The sequence below is a fragment of the Somniosus microcephalus genome, chromosome 5 (assembly GCF_052327205.1).
Source record: "Somniosus microcephalus isolate GS21.2 chromosome 5, FLI_Smic_1.0, whole genome shotgun sequence".
In the NCBI taxonomy this organism is placed as follows: domain Eukaryota; kingdom Metazoa; phylum Chordata; class Chondrichthyes; order Squaliformes; family Somniosidae; genus Somniosus; species Somniosus microcephalus.
The window spans coordinates 54953942-54969901 of record NC_140991.1 but is presented as its reverse complement, the minus strand read 5'-3'; the positions used below and the strand labels follow the sequence as shown (position 1 = coordinate 54969901).

Genomic DNA, 15960 nt, shown 5'->3' with positions numbered 1-15960 from the left:
GGCACTGGTAGCAATCCTGAGATTACTACCTTTGAGGTCCTATTTTTTAATTTACCTCCTAACTCCCTATATTCAGCTTTTAGGACCTCATCCCAGTTTTTACCTATATCGTTGGTACCTATATGCACCACGACAACTGGCTGTTCACCCTCCCCCTCCAGAATGCCCTGCAGCCGCTCCGAGACATCCTTGACCCTTGCAGCAGGGGGGCAACATACCATCCTGGAGTCTCGTTTGCAGCCGCAGAAACGCCCATCTATTCCCCTTACAATAGAATCCCCTATCACGATAGCTCTCCTGCTCTTTTTCCTCCCGTCCTGTGCAGCAGAACCACCCATGGTGCCAGGAAGTTGGCTGCTGCTGCCTTCCCCGATAAGCCATCTCCCTCAACAATATCCAAATTGGTATATCTGTTTGAGAGGGGGATGGCCACAGGGTCCCCTGCACTACCTGCCTGCGCCTGCTACTCTGCCTGGCGGTCACCCATTCCCTTCCTGCGGTGTGACCAACTGATTAAACGTGATATCCACGATGCCCTCAGCATCGCGAATGCTCCAGTGCGTATCCATTCGCAGCTCCAGCGCCGCAATGCGGTCTGTCAGTAGCTGCAGCTGGATACACTTCCCGCACACATGGTCATCAGGGACACAGGAAGTGTCCCTGATTTCCCACAGTGCAGGAGGAGCATGCCATGGGGCCCAACTGTCCTGCCATGACATGGACATCTAAACAGCTGCAGTTGTATTTTTAAAGGAGGTAGAAAATTCAATTCCTTTCGGAACATCATGATTCAAAGCTGGTGTGCAAAACTCACAAGCTGACCAGTGTCAGACCATTTAAGGTCTGTTCAAAATACGTAAATCACATCAGAATGGCCCAGAAATTCCGTTCGCAGCCCTCCCCGCGGGTGGAGGGCTGCGATTTGGAAAAATCTCCGCCTGGACCGGAGAACTCCCGGGAGGCGCAGAATTCCGTTGCTGTGCCTCTTCAAACTGCCGGTGTGCAGGGCACGCGTATCCCAGGGGCGCAGGTAGTTCGCAGCATCCCTGGGATCACGTGGACCATGGGGAACAGGGAATCTCCATTCATAGATTTGACAGGAAGACCTGTAAAATCTATGAATGGAGATCAGCCCCAAAACGTAAGTAAAACTTCAAATAAATTAAAAAAAACATCACATTTTTAAAATGACTATAAAGTACATAAATTAACTATTTTAAACAAAAATTTAAATTTTTGAAAAAAATAATTGAAGTTTTTAACATGGCTAAAAATAAACTTACCTTTCTTTAAAGTATTTTAAAATGATAAATCAGTGGGAATTTTTTTTTTTAACTTTCTTCACCTCTTGTTAAAAGCAGGCCTTGCGCCTGCTTTTCCAGGCGCAGCTGTTTCAGACTTACGTGGACTGAAGCAACTGTGGAAAAAAACGGAAGTTTCAGCCGTACGCGCTGCCTCTCCGGCGCAGGCATTTGACCTGTGAAGCCCTTGCTTCAAAGAACAGAAGTTCCGGTTTCCAGCGCATGCGCAGTGCATGCCTAAAACCAGCACTTCCGTTGGCCCTACTGGTGAGTACACAGCGCGTACGCACCCGTAGGGAAAAGAATTTATGGGCCAATGTTTTCTACATCATCAGTTTTTCAACCGCTCACATAATTTTAAACGATTTACAAAGAAACTGTTTAGAACTCTGCAGGTAACATTCACACCACATAAGCGCCAAGCAATAACCATCACCAACAAGCAAAGTTCCAACCGCCTCCCTCTGATCTTTAACGGCGCCACCCACACCATGTCTCCTATCGTCAATATCCAAAAGTGACCACTGACCAAAAACTTAACTGGACCAGCCATGTCAATAAGGTTACAAGAGCAGGGGAGAGGCTGGTACACTACAATGAGTGGCTCACCTTCTGACCCTTCAAAGCCTCTCCAGTAGCTACAAGGCTCAAGTCAGGAGTGTGATCGAATACTCGCCATTGGCTTAGCTGGGTGCAGTCACAATGACACTCAAGAAACTCAACACCATCCAGGACAGAGCAGTCTGTTTGATCAGTTCCCTGCCACTGAACTCAATATCCAACCCCGCACGACTGGCACACACTGTGGTTGCATTATGTACTATATACAGCAATTTGCTTATCTTACTTGGACAGCACCTCCAAGCCATATAACCTCCATTACTGAGAAGGACAAGAGCGGAAAGCTCAAGATCAGTGGTCACTTTTGGATATTGACGATAGGAGACATGGTGTGGGTGGTGTCGTTAAAGATCAGAGGCGGTTGGAACTTTCCTTGTTGGTGATGGTTATTGCTTGGCGCTTATGTGGTGCGAATGTTAGCTGCATAGTTCTAAACAGTTTCTTTGTAAATCGTTTAAAATTATGTGAGTTGAAAAGTGGGGAAAATGCTAGAGTCCATTATAAAAGATGAAATAGCAGAGCACTTGGAAAACAGTGACAGGATCGGACAAAGTCAACATGGATTTACAAAAGGTAAATCATGCTTGACTAATCTACTGGAATTTTTTGAGGATGTAACTGGTAGAATAGATAAGGGAGAACCAGTGGACGTGGTGTATTTGGACTTTCAGAAGGCTTTCGATAAGGTCCCGCATAAGAGATTAGCAGTAAAGTTAAGGCACATGGGATTGGGGGCAAGGTACTGACTTGGATAGAGAACTGGTTGGCAGACAGGAAGCAAAGAGTTGGAATAAACGGGTCTTTTTCCAAGTGGCAGGCAGTGACTAGTGGGACCGCAGGGATCGGTGCTAGGACCCCAGCTATTCACAATATATATTAATGATCTAGACGAGGGAACTAGATGTAATATCTCCAAGTTTGCAGATGACACAAAGCTGGGTGGGCGTGTGTGCTGTGAGGAGGATGCCGAGAAACTCCGGTATGATTTGGACAGGTTGGGTGATTGGGCAGATGCACGGCAGATGCAGTATAATGTGGATAAATGCGAGGTTATCCACTTTGGTGGCAAAAACAGGAAGGCAGATTATTATCTGAACGGCAATAGATTGGGAGAAGGGGAAGTGCAATGAGACCTGGGTGTCCTTGTGCACCAGTCGCTGAAGGTAAGCATGCAGGTGCAGCAGGCGGTTAAGAAGGCAAATGGTATGTTGGCCTTCGTAGCGAGAGGGTTTGAGTACAGGAACAAGGATGTCTTGCTGCAGTTGTACAGGGCCTTGGTGAGACCACACCTTGAGTATTGTGTGCAGTTTTGGTCGCCTTATCCGAGGAAGGATGTTCTTGCCACGGAGGGAGTGCAGCGAAGATTCACCAGACTGATACCTGGGATGGCAGGAATGACGTATGAGGAGAGATTGGGTCGATTGGGCTTATACTCGCTGGAGTTTAGAAAAATGAGAGGGGATCTCATTGAAACTTATAAAATTCTAACAGGACTAGATGCAGGAAGGGTGTTCCCGATGGCGGGGGAGTCCAGGACCAGGGGGGTCACAGTCTAAAGATAAGGGGTAAGTCATTTAGGACAGAGATGAGGAGAAATTTCTTCACCCAGAGAGTGGTGAACCTGTGGAATTCTCTACCACAGAAGGCAGTTGAGGCCAATTCATTAAATATATTCAAGAAGGAGTTAGATATATTTCTTAAGACTAAAGGGATCAAGGGATATGGGGAGAAGGCAGGGACAGGGTACTGAATTTGGATGATCAGCCATGATCGCATTGAATGGCGGAGCAGGCTCGAGGGGCCCAATGGCCTACTCCTGCTCCTATCTTCTATGTTTCTATATTTCTAAGAACACCATCACCTCCAAGTTTCCCTCCAAGTCTCACTCCATCCTGACTGGGACATTTGATAGAACTTTTCCTTCATTGTCACTGGACCAAAATACTCGAATTTCCAACCAAATACCATTGCTGGAGCCCTCACACCACAAGGACTGCAGCAAGTCAAGACCACCCACCATCAACATCTCAAGGCAACTAGAGATGGGCAATAACCTCAGCGTTGCCAGTGGCACCCACAACCTGAGAACAAATGCACATAACGCAGGGGATATCTTTCCCCATTGTGATCAAAACATTTCAACTGGTTACAGATGACAATCTGAAATGTTCATGCTGAATATGTTTTAGTTTTTGACTTACTGGTGCAGATATAAAACAAAGCTGCAGAGCGAATCAATGTTGTGAGGAAGTTCAACACTGGTAAATAAGTTGTTTTCATTTTTTTTTTAGTTAAGCATTTGATGAGCAGACTGTTTCTAAAACAACAAAGCACTCCCATCCTGACGACTCAGGGAACGAAGTTTTACTGATAACCACATCAAGCTATAAATCACAGGTATGTGAAAAATTATCGTTATGTACACCGCTGCTGCTAAGTCCATGTAGATCTCTGTCTTGTTAACTACGATTACAAAAGTAACGTTTTTTTTAACCAATTGAGCAGCGCACACATCTCTGCCTACTTCAAAAAAATGCCCCGAAAGAAAATAATCAAACAGCTTTGTATCTTTAAAAAAAAAGAAACAAAAGTTTATTTACCTATATAAGCAGTCCATATAATCTGCGCCCTTACTGTACTCTTCCCAATATTTATGGTACATGGTCAAAATCTTTTCTTCAGAATCCAGAACTTTCTGTAAATAAAAGCACATCAAGACAATATCATTTTGAAGGTCAAAAGTATTTCCAAAACAATGGGAACGGGATGATTTAAATCGATATTCTGGCCCAAGGCAACTGAATTTGGAATCTAACACCTGTTGTGAAGATTGATTTAATATGTTGGGAAATTGCACACCAATAGGAGGGAAGCCACACTGTAAGAAATATACTGACATTTTTAAGTACAATGTACTTAATTACTTTTTGTATGTTCATATCCTTGTGGTGTATGTGCCTTTAAGAGCCCCAGGTGTGCTGTGATGCCGGTAATTGCCACTCGGGCTATATAAGCCTGTATATTGTGTATATCCGTTAGAACCCGCCCCCCCCAAGACTTTGCTTAGTAAATACCTATGAACCAACTCCTGTCTTCAGTGTCTTTATCTACACACGGACACTACAGTGGCGACGAAGTGGAAACGGACTTACCTGCAATTTGGCAGCACCTCAAGGACATCGATTCCTCGGGCGTCCAGAAGACTCAAGGAAGTGAGAGAAGCTGTGGTTTCACCAGCTGGCCAAGCTGGTGGCAGGTACTGCGCTAATCCTTCCTGGGCGTCAGGCTGGGGCTCCAGCGGCTGGCTCTACAGCTGAGACAGGCAGCGAAATTGGAGGCAAGCAATAACGGACTGGGAGGGAGCACTCGGGAGACGGCCGGCGCGGCAAGCAGGTCAGCGTTCAGACCTCCGGCAGGAACAAGTCTCCAACAGTAAATAAAAAGAGAACGGAAACCGCAGTAAACAGCGTTGTTATCGGCAGCAGCGGCGGGAAGCGCCATATCTTTGCTACAGAAAAGAAAAAAAAAGCGCGGGAAGCGCCATATCTTTTCTGAAATGCCTAAATCTGGTAATATTGATGCTTTTGATAGCGAAATAGAGGATTGGACCACATACGTGGAAAGAGTAGAGGTATATTGCACTGCAAATGGAATAGAAGATGAAAAAAAAGCTTCAGTACTTCTGAACTTAATGGGCGCAAAGACATACGGGCTGTTATTAATCACTCCAGCCAAACCAAAGGACAAGAATTTTAAAGAAATTGTTGATACCCTGCAGGAGCACTTAAACCCAACACCGCTGCTGATAGCGGAACGATTCAAGTTCTTCAAGAGAAATCAACACAAGAATGAAAGTAACGCTGATTACCAAACCGAATTAAGAAAGCTATCAAAGTACTGCCAATTCGGGGCAGGACTATCAGATTATCTTCGAGACAAATTCGTTTGCGGTCTCTTAAGTGAAGGAACACAAAAAAGACTGCTTTCTGAAAAAGATTTAACATTGGACAAAGCTTTCAGTATGGCTGTATCATACGAAGCAGCAGCAAGAGGAGCTGCAGAGATACAACAAAAGACACAGGACTTCGGCACCCATGAAATGACACAGGGTTTCGAAAGATGTTATCGCTGCGGCAGATCCACCCATAACCAGAGGGACTGCTGGTTCAAGGACAAAGCATGCAGGCAATGCGGGAAGATTGGACACATTGCACGGGTATGCCGATCTGGACAAAATAAATCCACTGACAGGAAAAAAAAAATCAAGAAAGTACAGGAAGGTACAAATGATGACGGACAGTAGCTCCGAAGACCAGAAGAGCGATAGCGATTTCGAAAACAAGAGACTAAGCTGTCTCAAATTACATAATGTACTTGCCAAAGACGATTACCAAACCATTTGGGTTACCCTCACAATAGCAGGGTCCCCAGTTAAAATGGAGCTAGATACAGGATCAGCTCTAACCGTAATAAATCGACGGGATTACGAGGGGCTATTTTCACATATACCTCTAAAAGACACATCCATTATCTTAAAAACATATACGGGGCAGAAAGTATACCCCAAAGGAAAAATAAGGGTGCCTGCTGTATACAACGGCAAAGAAATACAAAAATTGTATTTATACATTCTACAAGATGGTGGTCCACCGTTGTTGGGACGTGAATGGATCAGGAAGATACGTTTAGACTGGCACTCCATTCAGGCACTGACGGTGACCAGTAAGGAAAAAAACAATGATGACATCATACCTGAACGATTAAAAGACATCTTGGCCAACGCCAAAGAAGTGTTTCAAGAGAAACTAGGAACCTTGAAAGGCATCACCGCCTCAATAAAAGTGGAAGATGCAGCAATTCCCAAATTTTTTAAGGCAAGACCGGTGCCACACGCAATACGTCCAGCAGTCGAGGCAGAGCTGGAGAATTTGGAAAAAGCAGGCGTATTATCCAAAATAGATTGGGGCGAATGGGCAACACCCATCGTTCCAGTCATGAAAAAAGTATTGAATAAAGATAAATCTGAAGAACAGAGAAAAATTTGCATCTGTGGTGACTTCAAGGTGACTGTAAACCCGGTCCTTCACACAGTACAGTATCCTCTTCCGAGGATAGAAGATATTTTCGCCTCACTATCCGGAGGGAAACGTTTCACCAAAATTGACTTGGCACAGGCATATCTACAGATGGAGGTTGAGGAGGCCTCTAAAAAGTATCTCACGATAAACACACACAAAGGCCTGTACCAGTACAATCGACTGGTTTTTGGAGTAGCATCAGCTCCAGCTATCTGGCAAAGAGCTATGGAGCAAGTCCTGCAAGGGATTCCGGGGACTCAATGCTACCTAGACGACATCCTTGTAACAGGAGAAAACGACAACGAGCACCTTGCCAATTTGGAGCAGGTGCTCACTAGGCTGAAAGAACGGGGCCTACGAGCGAATCGCCCCAAGTGCGAATTTTTCCAAAATCAGGTATCATATTGTGGCCACACAATTAATAATGAAGGGTTGCATAAGTCACCTGAAAAAATTGAAGCGGTTATAAAAGCCTGAAAATGTTTCACAATTAAGGTCGTTCCTGGGATTAATAAATTACTATCATAAATTTTTACCGAACTTATCAACTCTTCTACACCCTCTTAATGAACTGCTACAAACAGGAGTGATTTGGAAATGGAACGAAGACTGTAAACGTGCCTTCCATAAATGCAAAGACTTAATCACATCCGAAGAAGTTTTGGCTCATTACAACCCATCACTGCCAATCAGACTGGCGTGCGATGCATCCCCTTACGGCATAGGAGCAGTATTATCCCATAAATTCCCTGATGGCTCAGAACGGCCGATAGCTTTTGCGTCACGCTCATTAAACTCAGCTGAGCGTAACTATGCCCAAATCGACAGGGAAGCACTCAGCCTGGTATGGGGAGTGAAGAAATTCAACCATTACCTACACGGACAAAAATTTACCTTGTTGACTGACCATCAACCCCTCATCTCCATATTCAACCCTAAAAAAGGTGTTCCCATTATGACAGCGCAAAGGCTACAGATGTGGTCCCTTTTTCTAGGGGCACACCAATACAACATAGAATACAAAGGGTCAAAACAGCATGGGAATGCTGACGGTTTATCGCGCCTACCGTTGCCAACGGTAGAAGAGGCACCTACAGTAGACCCAGTAGAGATGTTCCACTCTACCATCGTGGAATGTCTACCAATGACAAATTCTGCCATTGAAAGGGAGACGAGAAATGACCCGACTCTCTCTCGGGTCTACGATTTAACAGTGAAGGGATGGCCAGCACATGGCGAACCACTGTTGCCAGCATTCTCGCAAAGAAGAGAACAGCTGTCAGTGTGCCGAGGAACCTTGATGTGTGGATCCAGAGTGGTGATTCCACCCAAACTCCAGGATAAAGTGCTAAAGGAGCTTCACGAGGGGCATCTGGGTGGAGTGAAAATGAAGAACCTAGCTAGGGCGTTTGTATGGTGGCCAGGTATCGATGGAGACATCGAAGAAATGACCAAGAGCTGCCTAGGATGCCAGAAGGTCCAAAACGCTCCACCACAAGGCCCCTCTACATCCATGGGAGTGGCCCTCATCTCCCTGGCAAAGGGTGCACATCGACTTTGCTGGTCCATTTATGGACTCAATGTTCTTAATCGCGGTTGATGCACACTCCAAGTGGCCGGAGGTAATAAAGATGTCCTCCACCACCACGGAAAAAACCATCACAGTATTAAGGATCATATTTGCCAGGAATGGGCTGCCGGAACAGTTATGTTCTGATAATGGACCGCAATTTGTGTCCGAAGAATTCAGAAAGTTCTTAAAAAACAATGGGGTTAAGCACTACACGTCCGCCCCATACCATCCCGCCACCAATGGATTGGCTGAAAGGTTTGTCCAGACCTTCAAGAAGGCCATGGGTAATGAAGACATAAAACTTCAGCACAAGGTGGATAACTTCTTATTCGCATACAGGAATGCAACACATATGGTTACCAACCAAACTCCCGCCATGATATTCTTCAATAGAAACCTAAGATGCCGGCTGGATTTGGTCAAGCCCAACATCAGAAGGGACGTGGAGAACCGGCAGTTTCAAGGCATGAATGAAAGGCCAACTAGGGCCTTCCAGATAGGTCAACAGGTTCAACAGGTTTTGGCCCGGGACTACCGTACTGAGAAATGGCAGCCTGGAACTATCTGCACACGACTAGGACCACTGGTGTATACCGTGGACATCGGAGAAAGCATAATAAGGCGCCATGCTGACCAAATCGTAAAGTCATCCGAAAAAGGACAACCTACACCACCTACACCATACATCTAACGATGAAGTAGAGATACCCATATCTACCTCTGATCCGGTGATACTGGAACCCGATACTGGCATTCAAGCCGAATCAGCCTTGCCAGAAGAACCTACGACACCACCAGAAACTACTACACCCCCGAGGCGTTATCCGGACCGAGTCAGGAAGCCTCCTGAGAGACTAACTTATAATTAATTAACTACAGCAATGTATATTATTTTGCTTATAACATGTAATTAATAATTACTTAAAATATGATGTACTGGTTAGCTAAAAGGGGAGGAATTGTGGTGTATGTGCCTTTAAGAGCCCCAGGTGTGCTGTAATGCCGGTAATTGCCACTCGGGCTATATAAGCCTGTATATTGTGTATATCCGTTAGAACCCCCCCCAGACTTTGCTTCGTAAATACCTATGAACCAACTCCTGTCTTCAGTGTCTTTATCAACACACGGACACTACAATCCTTATTTAGCTTTAAGTCGCTTTGTGGGACATTTCTTCCCCAAAATAGTTATGTATTTGGAACCAGGGTCCTTGACGTTTTCTATAAATTGGTTCTCAGAGGGGGAAGGTGGAAAGTAGCTGCGTTATCACCATCGTAAACATTTCCAGCACACTCGTATCAGATAAATTAGCATGGCATAGCTTCTAGTTGGGCAAAACATAAAATTCTACTCAATGCTTTTATGCATCAATGAAAAACACTGAAAATATGTTTATATGATTCAGATTTATATTTTACATCAGTCTAATGTTCAAAAATAATAAAACTGCTTACAGCATTAATGCTTCAATATGCTACAGTAAACAATGGTGAAAAACAGTTTGTCCCAATCACAGAAAGGTCCCCAGCTTGACCACTTGATCAAGAGAAAGCGACTGGTCAAACACTTCTCCATAAAGGACTGGAGCAAAGGTGTTAAGCATCTTCCATCTGAGTCCAGAAATCAATCATGGGAATTATGGCGGATTATTTCCCCTCTGTAGCCCGGGGATGCGGAGACTAAGTGAAGCTACCAACTGATGCGCTGGCTCACATCAGCGAATTCAGCATAGACAAGAGATTGAACCGGAGACCCTCTGGTCTGTATGGTTTTGTGCGAAATTGGGAAAAATAACTATCAATTGATGAGAAGTTCATCTTATAACTACAATTTTTAACGGTGTCCCCAATCACAAAACTCCTCGTTTATAAAAGGAATTGGTTGAATACCCACTTCTGAACAGGTCTAGGGATTGCAAGAAAAGTACTGACACACACGATTGAATACGCTGATTGTAATCCTATTCGGATGTAAAAGTATCATCTGTGGAACACAACCAATCAGTTGGAATATTTTCCTTTGATTGCCTTTGGGGGTCTTTAACAAAATCAGTTTTATCTATGGTTATTTACCTCCCTCGGGAGATTGCAGAGAGTTCACATTCCTTTCTCGCTCTGCACTTCATGTACTGAATGCAGCATGTAAAAATCTGCAGTAAACGCGATTAAAATGAAGGTATACCTTGTACAAATGTTGGACGTGATTTTCCAGAAAAATTTTTGTTTCCGTGTAGAGTCGTTCTCCCAGAGGTTCTGGGTAGGCTACACACAAAGCATAAATGTCGCTGAATAGAATATTAAGGGTCTTTATGGCAATAGCAGTGAAGGGGGAAATAATGAACAAAAGTTTTAATAGAACTAAGTCTTAAATTTTGTGAAAGGCCCATTGATACACAACGTTTAACCAAATCTCTACAGAACTACCGTATGATGCAGACTAACACACCCCAGAATTGAGTCCTCTCCCAGGGGGGATAAAACCTGTATACAAAGGCTCCATCAAAAATAAACTTTTTTTTTTGCAGTCTATATTCGAGTCAATGTAGTATTTTCAGAATTTATTCAGCAACTTTTGAATTATTGTTACTGCTATTATGGTTTGATATACAGTACCTCATTTGGTTATTTGCACTGATAATCTCTCTTCTCAGTATGTATCATATTTTTGTATTACATGAAAATTTATGAGCTGTGTTGATTAAATCCCTGCCACGTGTTTGGGGTTTCCAACGCACTTTGAATAAAGATGACAATCTTTTTATTATTTTCAATCAAACCAATTACTATCTATTTGTTTACCACTTTCACCGATACACGCGATTATTTTTCACAAATTGGCAGTGCACGGTTAAACATGAAGCAGCAATAACATTATGCTAATTATAAGGCAAGGCCATATCGGGCCCTATCCTGGAATATTCATTTCAATACTTTCACATATTTCTCTAGTTTTATTTTGTTTTCCTTTATTCCTTTATTCCAAAGAATGCTGGGCTTTCAAACATTGTTTCATCTCCAAAAGGGGCAGTGCACTCAACCAATTCAACATTGAAAGGACTTCTCTGCTTCTAAATATCTACAGTACCATTTTTCTTTCAGACAACCCCTGCAAAATAGATAGCAACAGTAAAATCAAGTGGCTGAAACCAATGTTGTGGAAAATACAGGGCTAAGTGTTCGACAGAAGGTTACTGAAATTTTATAAGTGAAGATATTGTTTCACTGCATTCTTTCTGCAAAGCAGAAAATAAGTATGCAGCTGTATAAAAACAGACATTCGTTTCCTGGTTGACATCATTTCCTGTTTCAACAGAGACTGGGAACTTTGAGTGAGGAAGTAAAAACTTCAACTAATATTTAGGTCCAAATTCCCCCTCCCCCTTCAGTATTATATTTTCATGCCACATAAAAAAAAATAATCACCAATAGCAATGTACTTCCCAATGTATTTTAAACATCAGGGATTGGTGATAAATAACGTTTAAATGCAGTCTATCGTTTAAATTTCAAAAATAGATTTTTGAGATGCTTGACTTGTTTTGTTTCAGTTTTGTTAACGATATGATTAAGCTCATTTGAAAACATAAGGGAGAAGGCATCAAAATATGTTCATAATAAAACAAACTGATGTAGACTATGGAGCAGTAAAGGTATTAAATAGACACAACATAAAGCAGTATTTATTAACTTATTGCTGCTCCGAAACCAAAAACACTCTTGTAAACCAATGACCAATTAGCAACAGTATAATCAAGTGGCTAAAGCCTATGTTGTGGCAGTGAATATATACTCTAACATACATATTCATTGCTTTGCTGATGAAATTAATGAACACAAAAATTCTTGCCAAACAGAATACTTCACGAACCTCTCTCAACTGGAAACCCCTGCAGTTGATGGCATTGCCATTTTGGTAACATCCAACCACTTTTTGGTGGCCAGCTACCATTTTAAGGTTACCACTGGCGGTTGATTTTACATAATTTTTAAACACTGAAATTAAGTCTAAAACCACAATTGTTTCATTTGGCCATTAAGGATACGAGAAGCGGTCGTTCCATGTAGATCTCTCGACGTAATCCAGCATGACAACTGCTCTGATTGTTGTCAGGAGCTTGTTCCATGTTTCATCAAAATCCACCACGCGTGGTTTCAGGGACATTGTATGGCTTCACTTGAAAGACAAGAGACAAAACTACAATTGCCTTTTGAAAATTTAATCTGAAACGACTGCCATCAAAAATGTTACACAATGATTAAAAAACACAACACACACCAATTTAACAAGTTAACTTTTAGTTTTAATGCTGATCATTTAGGATGCTGGCTTTCGGAACAATGCAGACAACAAAATTGTAAACTCTGGGAAACAGATGTAGACTCCCACGACAGTGCAGTTTCTTCACAAATATTCACTGTAAGCTACACAGAACAAAAGTGAGAACCACCCGAATAGTGAACATTCAATACAGATACAAGAATGGCAAAAACCATTAATTCCCCAATGTAAAACCCAAGATACAGATATGCAACCTAAATGTTATAAAATTCAGCCGGTAAAGTGCATCAATGCACATTCTATTCATGTCTAATCCACTGAGGTAACAGGTTGTAAAAGGCAAGGTAGAAATTCTCCCTGCATACAAGAAAGCCAATAAATAGAATTGAGTCAAATATATTACCCTTACTTAATGTGTATTATCAATGAAACTGTTCATCACCTGACCTTGGTGAAAACCCTGATATCAGACACATTTAGTTAAATTAAATAATTTAAACCAGTTAATGTCTGTCTTTCTCAATAACCATGGAAAGCAATGCCAGCCAGAACGGAATGATGCATCACCAGAAGTGCACTTTAGAAAAACGTTGACATTACTGACTACACTGAACTTTGTTACCAAAGAAATACAAAAAACGTACAACAATGTTTAGACTGGATCATCTCTCTATTCTATCTCACCTGTCAACTGCAATAGCCTCATTGGATCATAGGGAAAAGTTGGCCTGAAGCCTTGTAGTTTGAAGAGATAATTGAAAGTGGTAAGTGGCACCCTTACACAGAGTTCTAAAAACTTAGTGGTGTGACTTATGATCCAGTTGCCATTTGCTGAAGGAGTTGGTAGTTATCATTTAACTGGCATTGTCAGGCTCAGTTGTGATGTCCCCACATTTATGACCTTAGTTCACACCTGGGTGAAACTGTACCCCATTGTAAATCTTCCCATTTGGGGGAAGGGGCGGTTGGGGGGAAGAAACTGAACAAGGAACCAAAGTGTCGTGGTATTACTGTATATCAAGGATCATACTGTGACTCGGACCATTACAAGGGCGAAGCACATAACATATTAGGGACATATGGAGAACACAGCAATTCCTGCAATTTTAAAACTGACACTGGGCAGCAGCAAGAATTCGTGCATAGTCCTTTTACCGCCAGAATCTGTGCTCAAATCCCACCCAAACTGGATGAAAGTCTTATCCTGCTGATTGTGAGAATCCTACATAAAACGAGCTTGGGTCATCTCAGTTTACAGCTCAAACCCTTCAGAATTCAGCATAAACAAGCAATTGCAGAGAGACCAAAAGGGTGACTGGTATGGGAAATAAAAATAATTACCGTATAGTATTAGCAAGTATTTTTCAGAGGTTGGGCTGTTAGAGCACAGTACCTGGAACTTGGCTATTGATATACAACAGCAGCCACAGGCATGAATTGAACCAACATGATTCGATAGGGCCGAATGGCCTCCTTCTGTGCTGTACTATTCTATGATGGGTTGCAGCAGCACGCCAATGGGGAAATAAAAAAAATCTTATCATGGATACAAGAAAGCAGAACTATTTTTCATCTCCAAAACTATGCAGGGTGATTTACATTCAAAGTAAACTCGAGCATGAATATTTTCCTTAAAGGCTCTACAGGTATACGGTTGGCTTAGTTGATAGCACTCTTTCCTCCGAGTAAGCAAGTTGTGGGTCCAAGTCTCAATCCAGGACCTGAACACAACCTAGGCTGACACCAGCATCGTTGGATTTGCCACCTACTCAATGAAACATTAAAACTGACTGTTCAGATACTGTCATGGGATCTTTTATGCCTACTTGAATAAGAACAAGGAGTTCTCATGTCCGGGCCATCATTCCTCCCTCAACCAACACCATCAAAAACAGATTAAATGGTCATTGATCTCATTTGCTGTTTGTGGTATCTTCCTGTGCACAAATTGCCGACTACGTTGTTCACATAACAACAGTGACTGAAAACATGATAAGCTGCTCGAGATTGCAGGTTCTTCCTTTCATTACACAAACCAACAATCCGAAAGTATCGCAACGTCGAACTTCCACTTCGAAGTACATTGGCTGGACTCTTAACCCACTGTCTTATTCTGGTGCACAAAAGGTTCCACTGCCCTCAAAGAATTATTCATGATCATACAAAGAAGCTACTCTGCAGACTAAAGACTGCATTAAGTTGATGATGATGATGAAATAGCTCAGCAACAATTGAAAAACCAATGATGTCACAGACATCTATTTTGACTACATTTCTAATTTAGTGACCAAACTTCCGATTCATCAGGGGGGAAGGAAGGGGGGAAAGCGGGGAAGCAGGGGAAGGAAGGGAGGGGAAGGAAGGGAGGGGAAAGGGGAGGGAGGAGGAGGGGGGGGGAAGGGGAAAGGGGAGGGAGGGGAAGGGGAAAGGGGAGGGAGGGGAAGGGGAAAGGGGAGGGAGGGGGAGAGGGAGGGGAAGGGGAGGGAGGGAGGGGAAGGGGAAAGGGAGGGAGGGGAAGGGGAAAGGGGAAGGGGAAAGGGGAGGGAGAAAGGGGAGGGAGGGGAAGGGGAAGGGGGAGGGAGGGGAAGGGGGAAAGGGGAGGGAGGGAAGGGGAAGGGGAAAGGGGAGGGAGGGGAAGGGGAAAGGGGAGGGAGGGGAAGGGGAAAGGGGAGGGAGGGGAAGGGGAAAGGGGAGGGAGGGGAAGGGGAAAGGGGAGGGAGGGGAAGGGGAAAGGGGAGGGAGGGGAAGGGGAAAGGGGAGGGAGGGGAAGGGGAAAGGGGAGGGAGGGGAAGGGGAAAGGGGAGGGAGGGGAAGGGGAAAGGGGAGGGAGGGGAAGGGGAAAGGGGAGGGAGGGGAAGGGGAAAGGGGAGGGAGGGGAAGGGGAAAGGGGAGGGAGGGGGAGAGGGAGGGGAAGGGGAGGGAGGGAGGGGAAGGGGAAAGGGGAGGGAGGGGAAGGGGAAAGGGGAAGGGGAAAGGGGAGGGAGAAAGGGGAGGGAGGGAAGGGGAAAGGGGAGGGAGGGGAAGGGGAAAGGGGAGGGAGGGGAAGGGGAAGGGGAAAGGGGAGGGAGGGGAAGGGGAAAGGGGAGGGAGGGGAAGGGGAAAGGGGAGG

At 43.9% G+C, this 15960-nt stretch overlaps 1 protein-coding gene across 7 annotated transcripts in view; it reads right to left on the bottom strand.

Moving 5' to 3' along the window:
- The window catches only part of cul2 (cullin 2), a 76494-nt gene that overhangs the window by 59172 nt on the left and 1362 nt on the right, over positions 1-15960 (bottom strand). For 5 of the 7 annotated variants that reach the window (XM_085987628.1, XM_085987624.1, XM_085987627.1 and 2 more), the window contains exons 2-4: positions 12616-12746; positions 10755-10857; positions 4523-4617 (exon numbers count right to left, since the gene is read on the bottom strand). In XM_085987628.1, coding sequence (XP_085843754.1) covers positions 4523-4617; positions 10755-10857; positions 12616-12734 — 317 coding nt within the window. In that variant the 5' untranslated portion in view covers positions 12735-12746. Of the gene's footprint in view, positions 1-4522; positions 4618-10754; positions 10858-12440; positions 12579-12615; positions 12747-15960 lie in introns of those variants that run through there. The other 2 variants (XM_085987626.1, XM_085987632.1) reach the window with 2 other exon arrangements.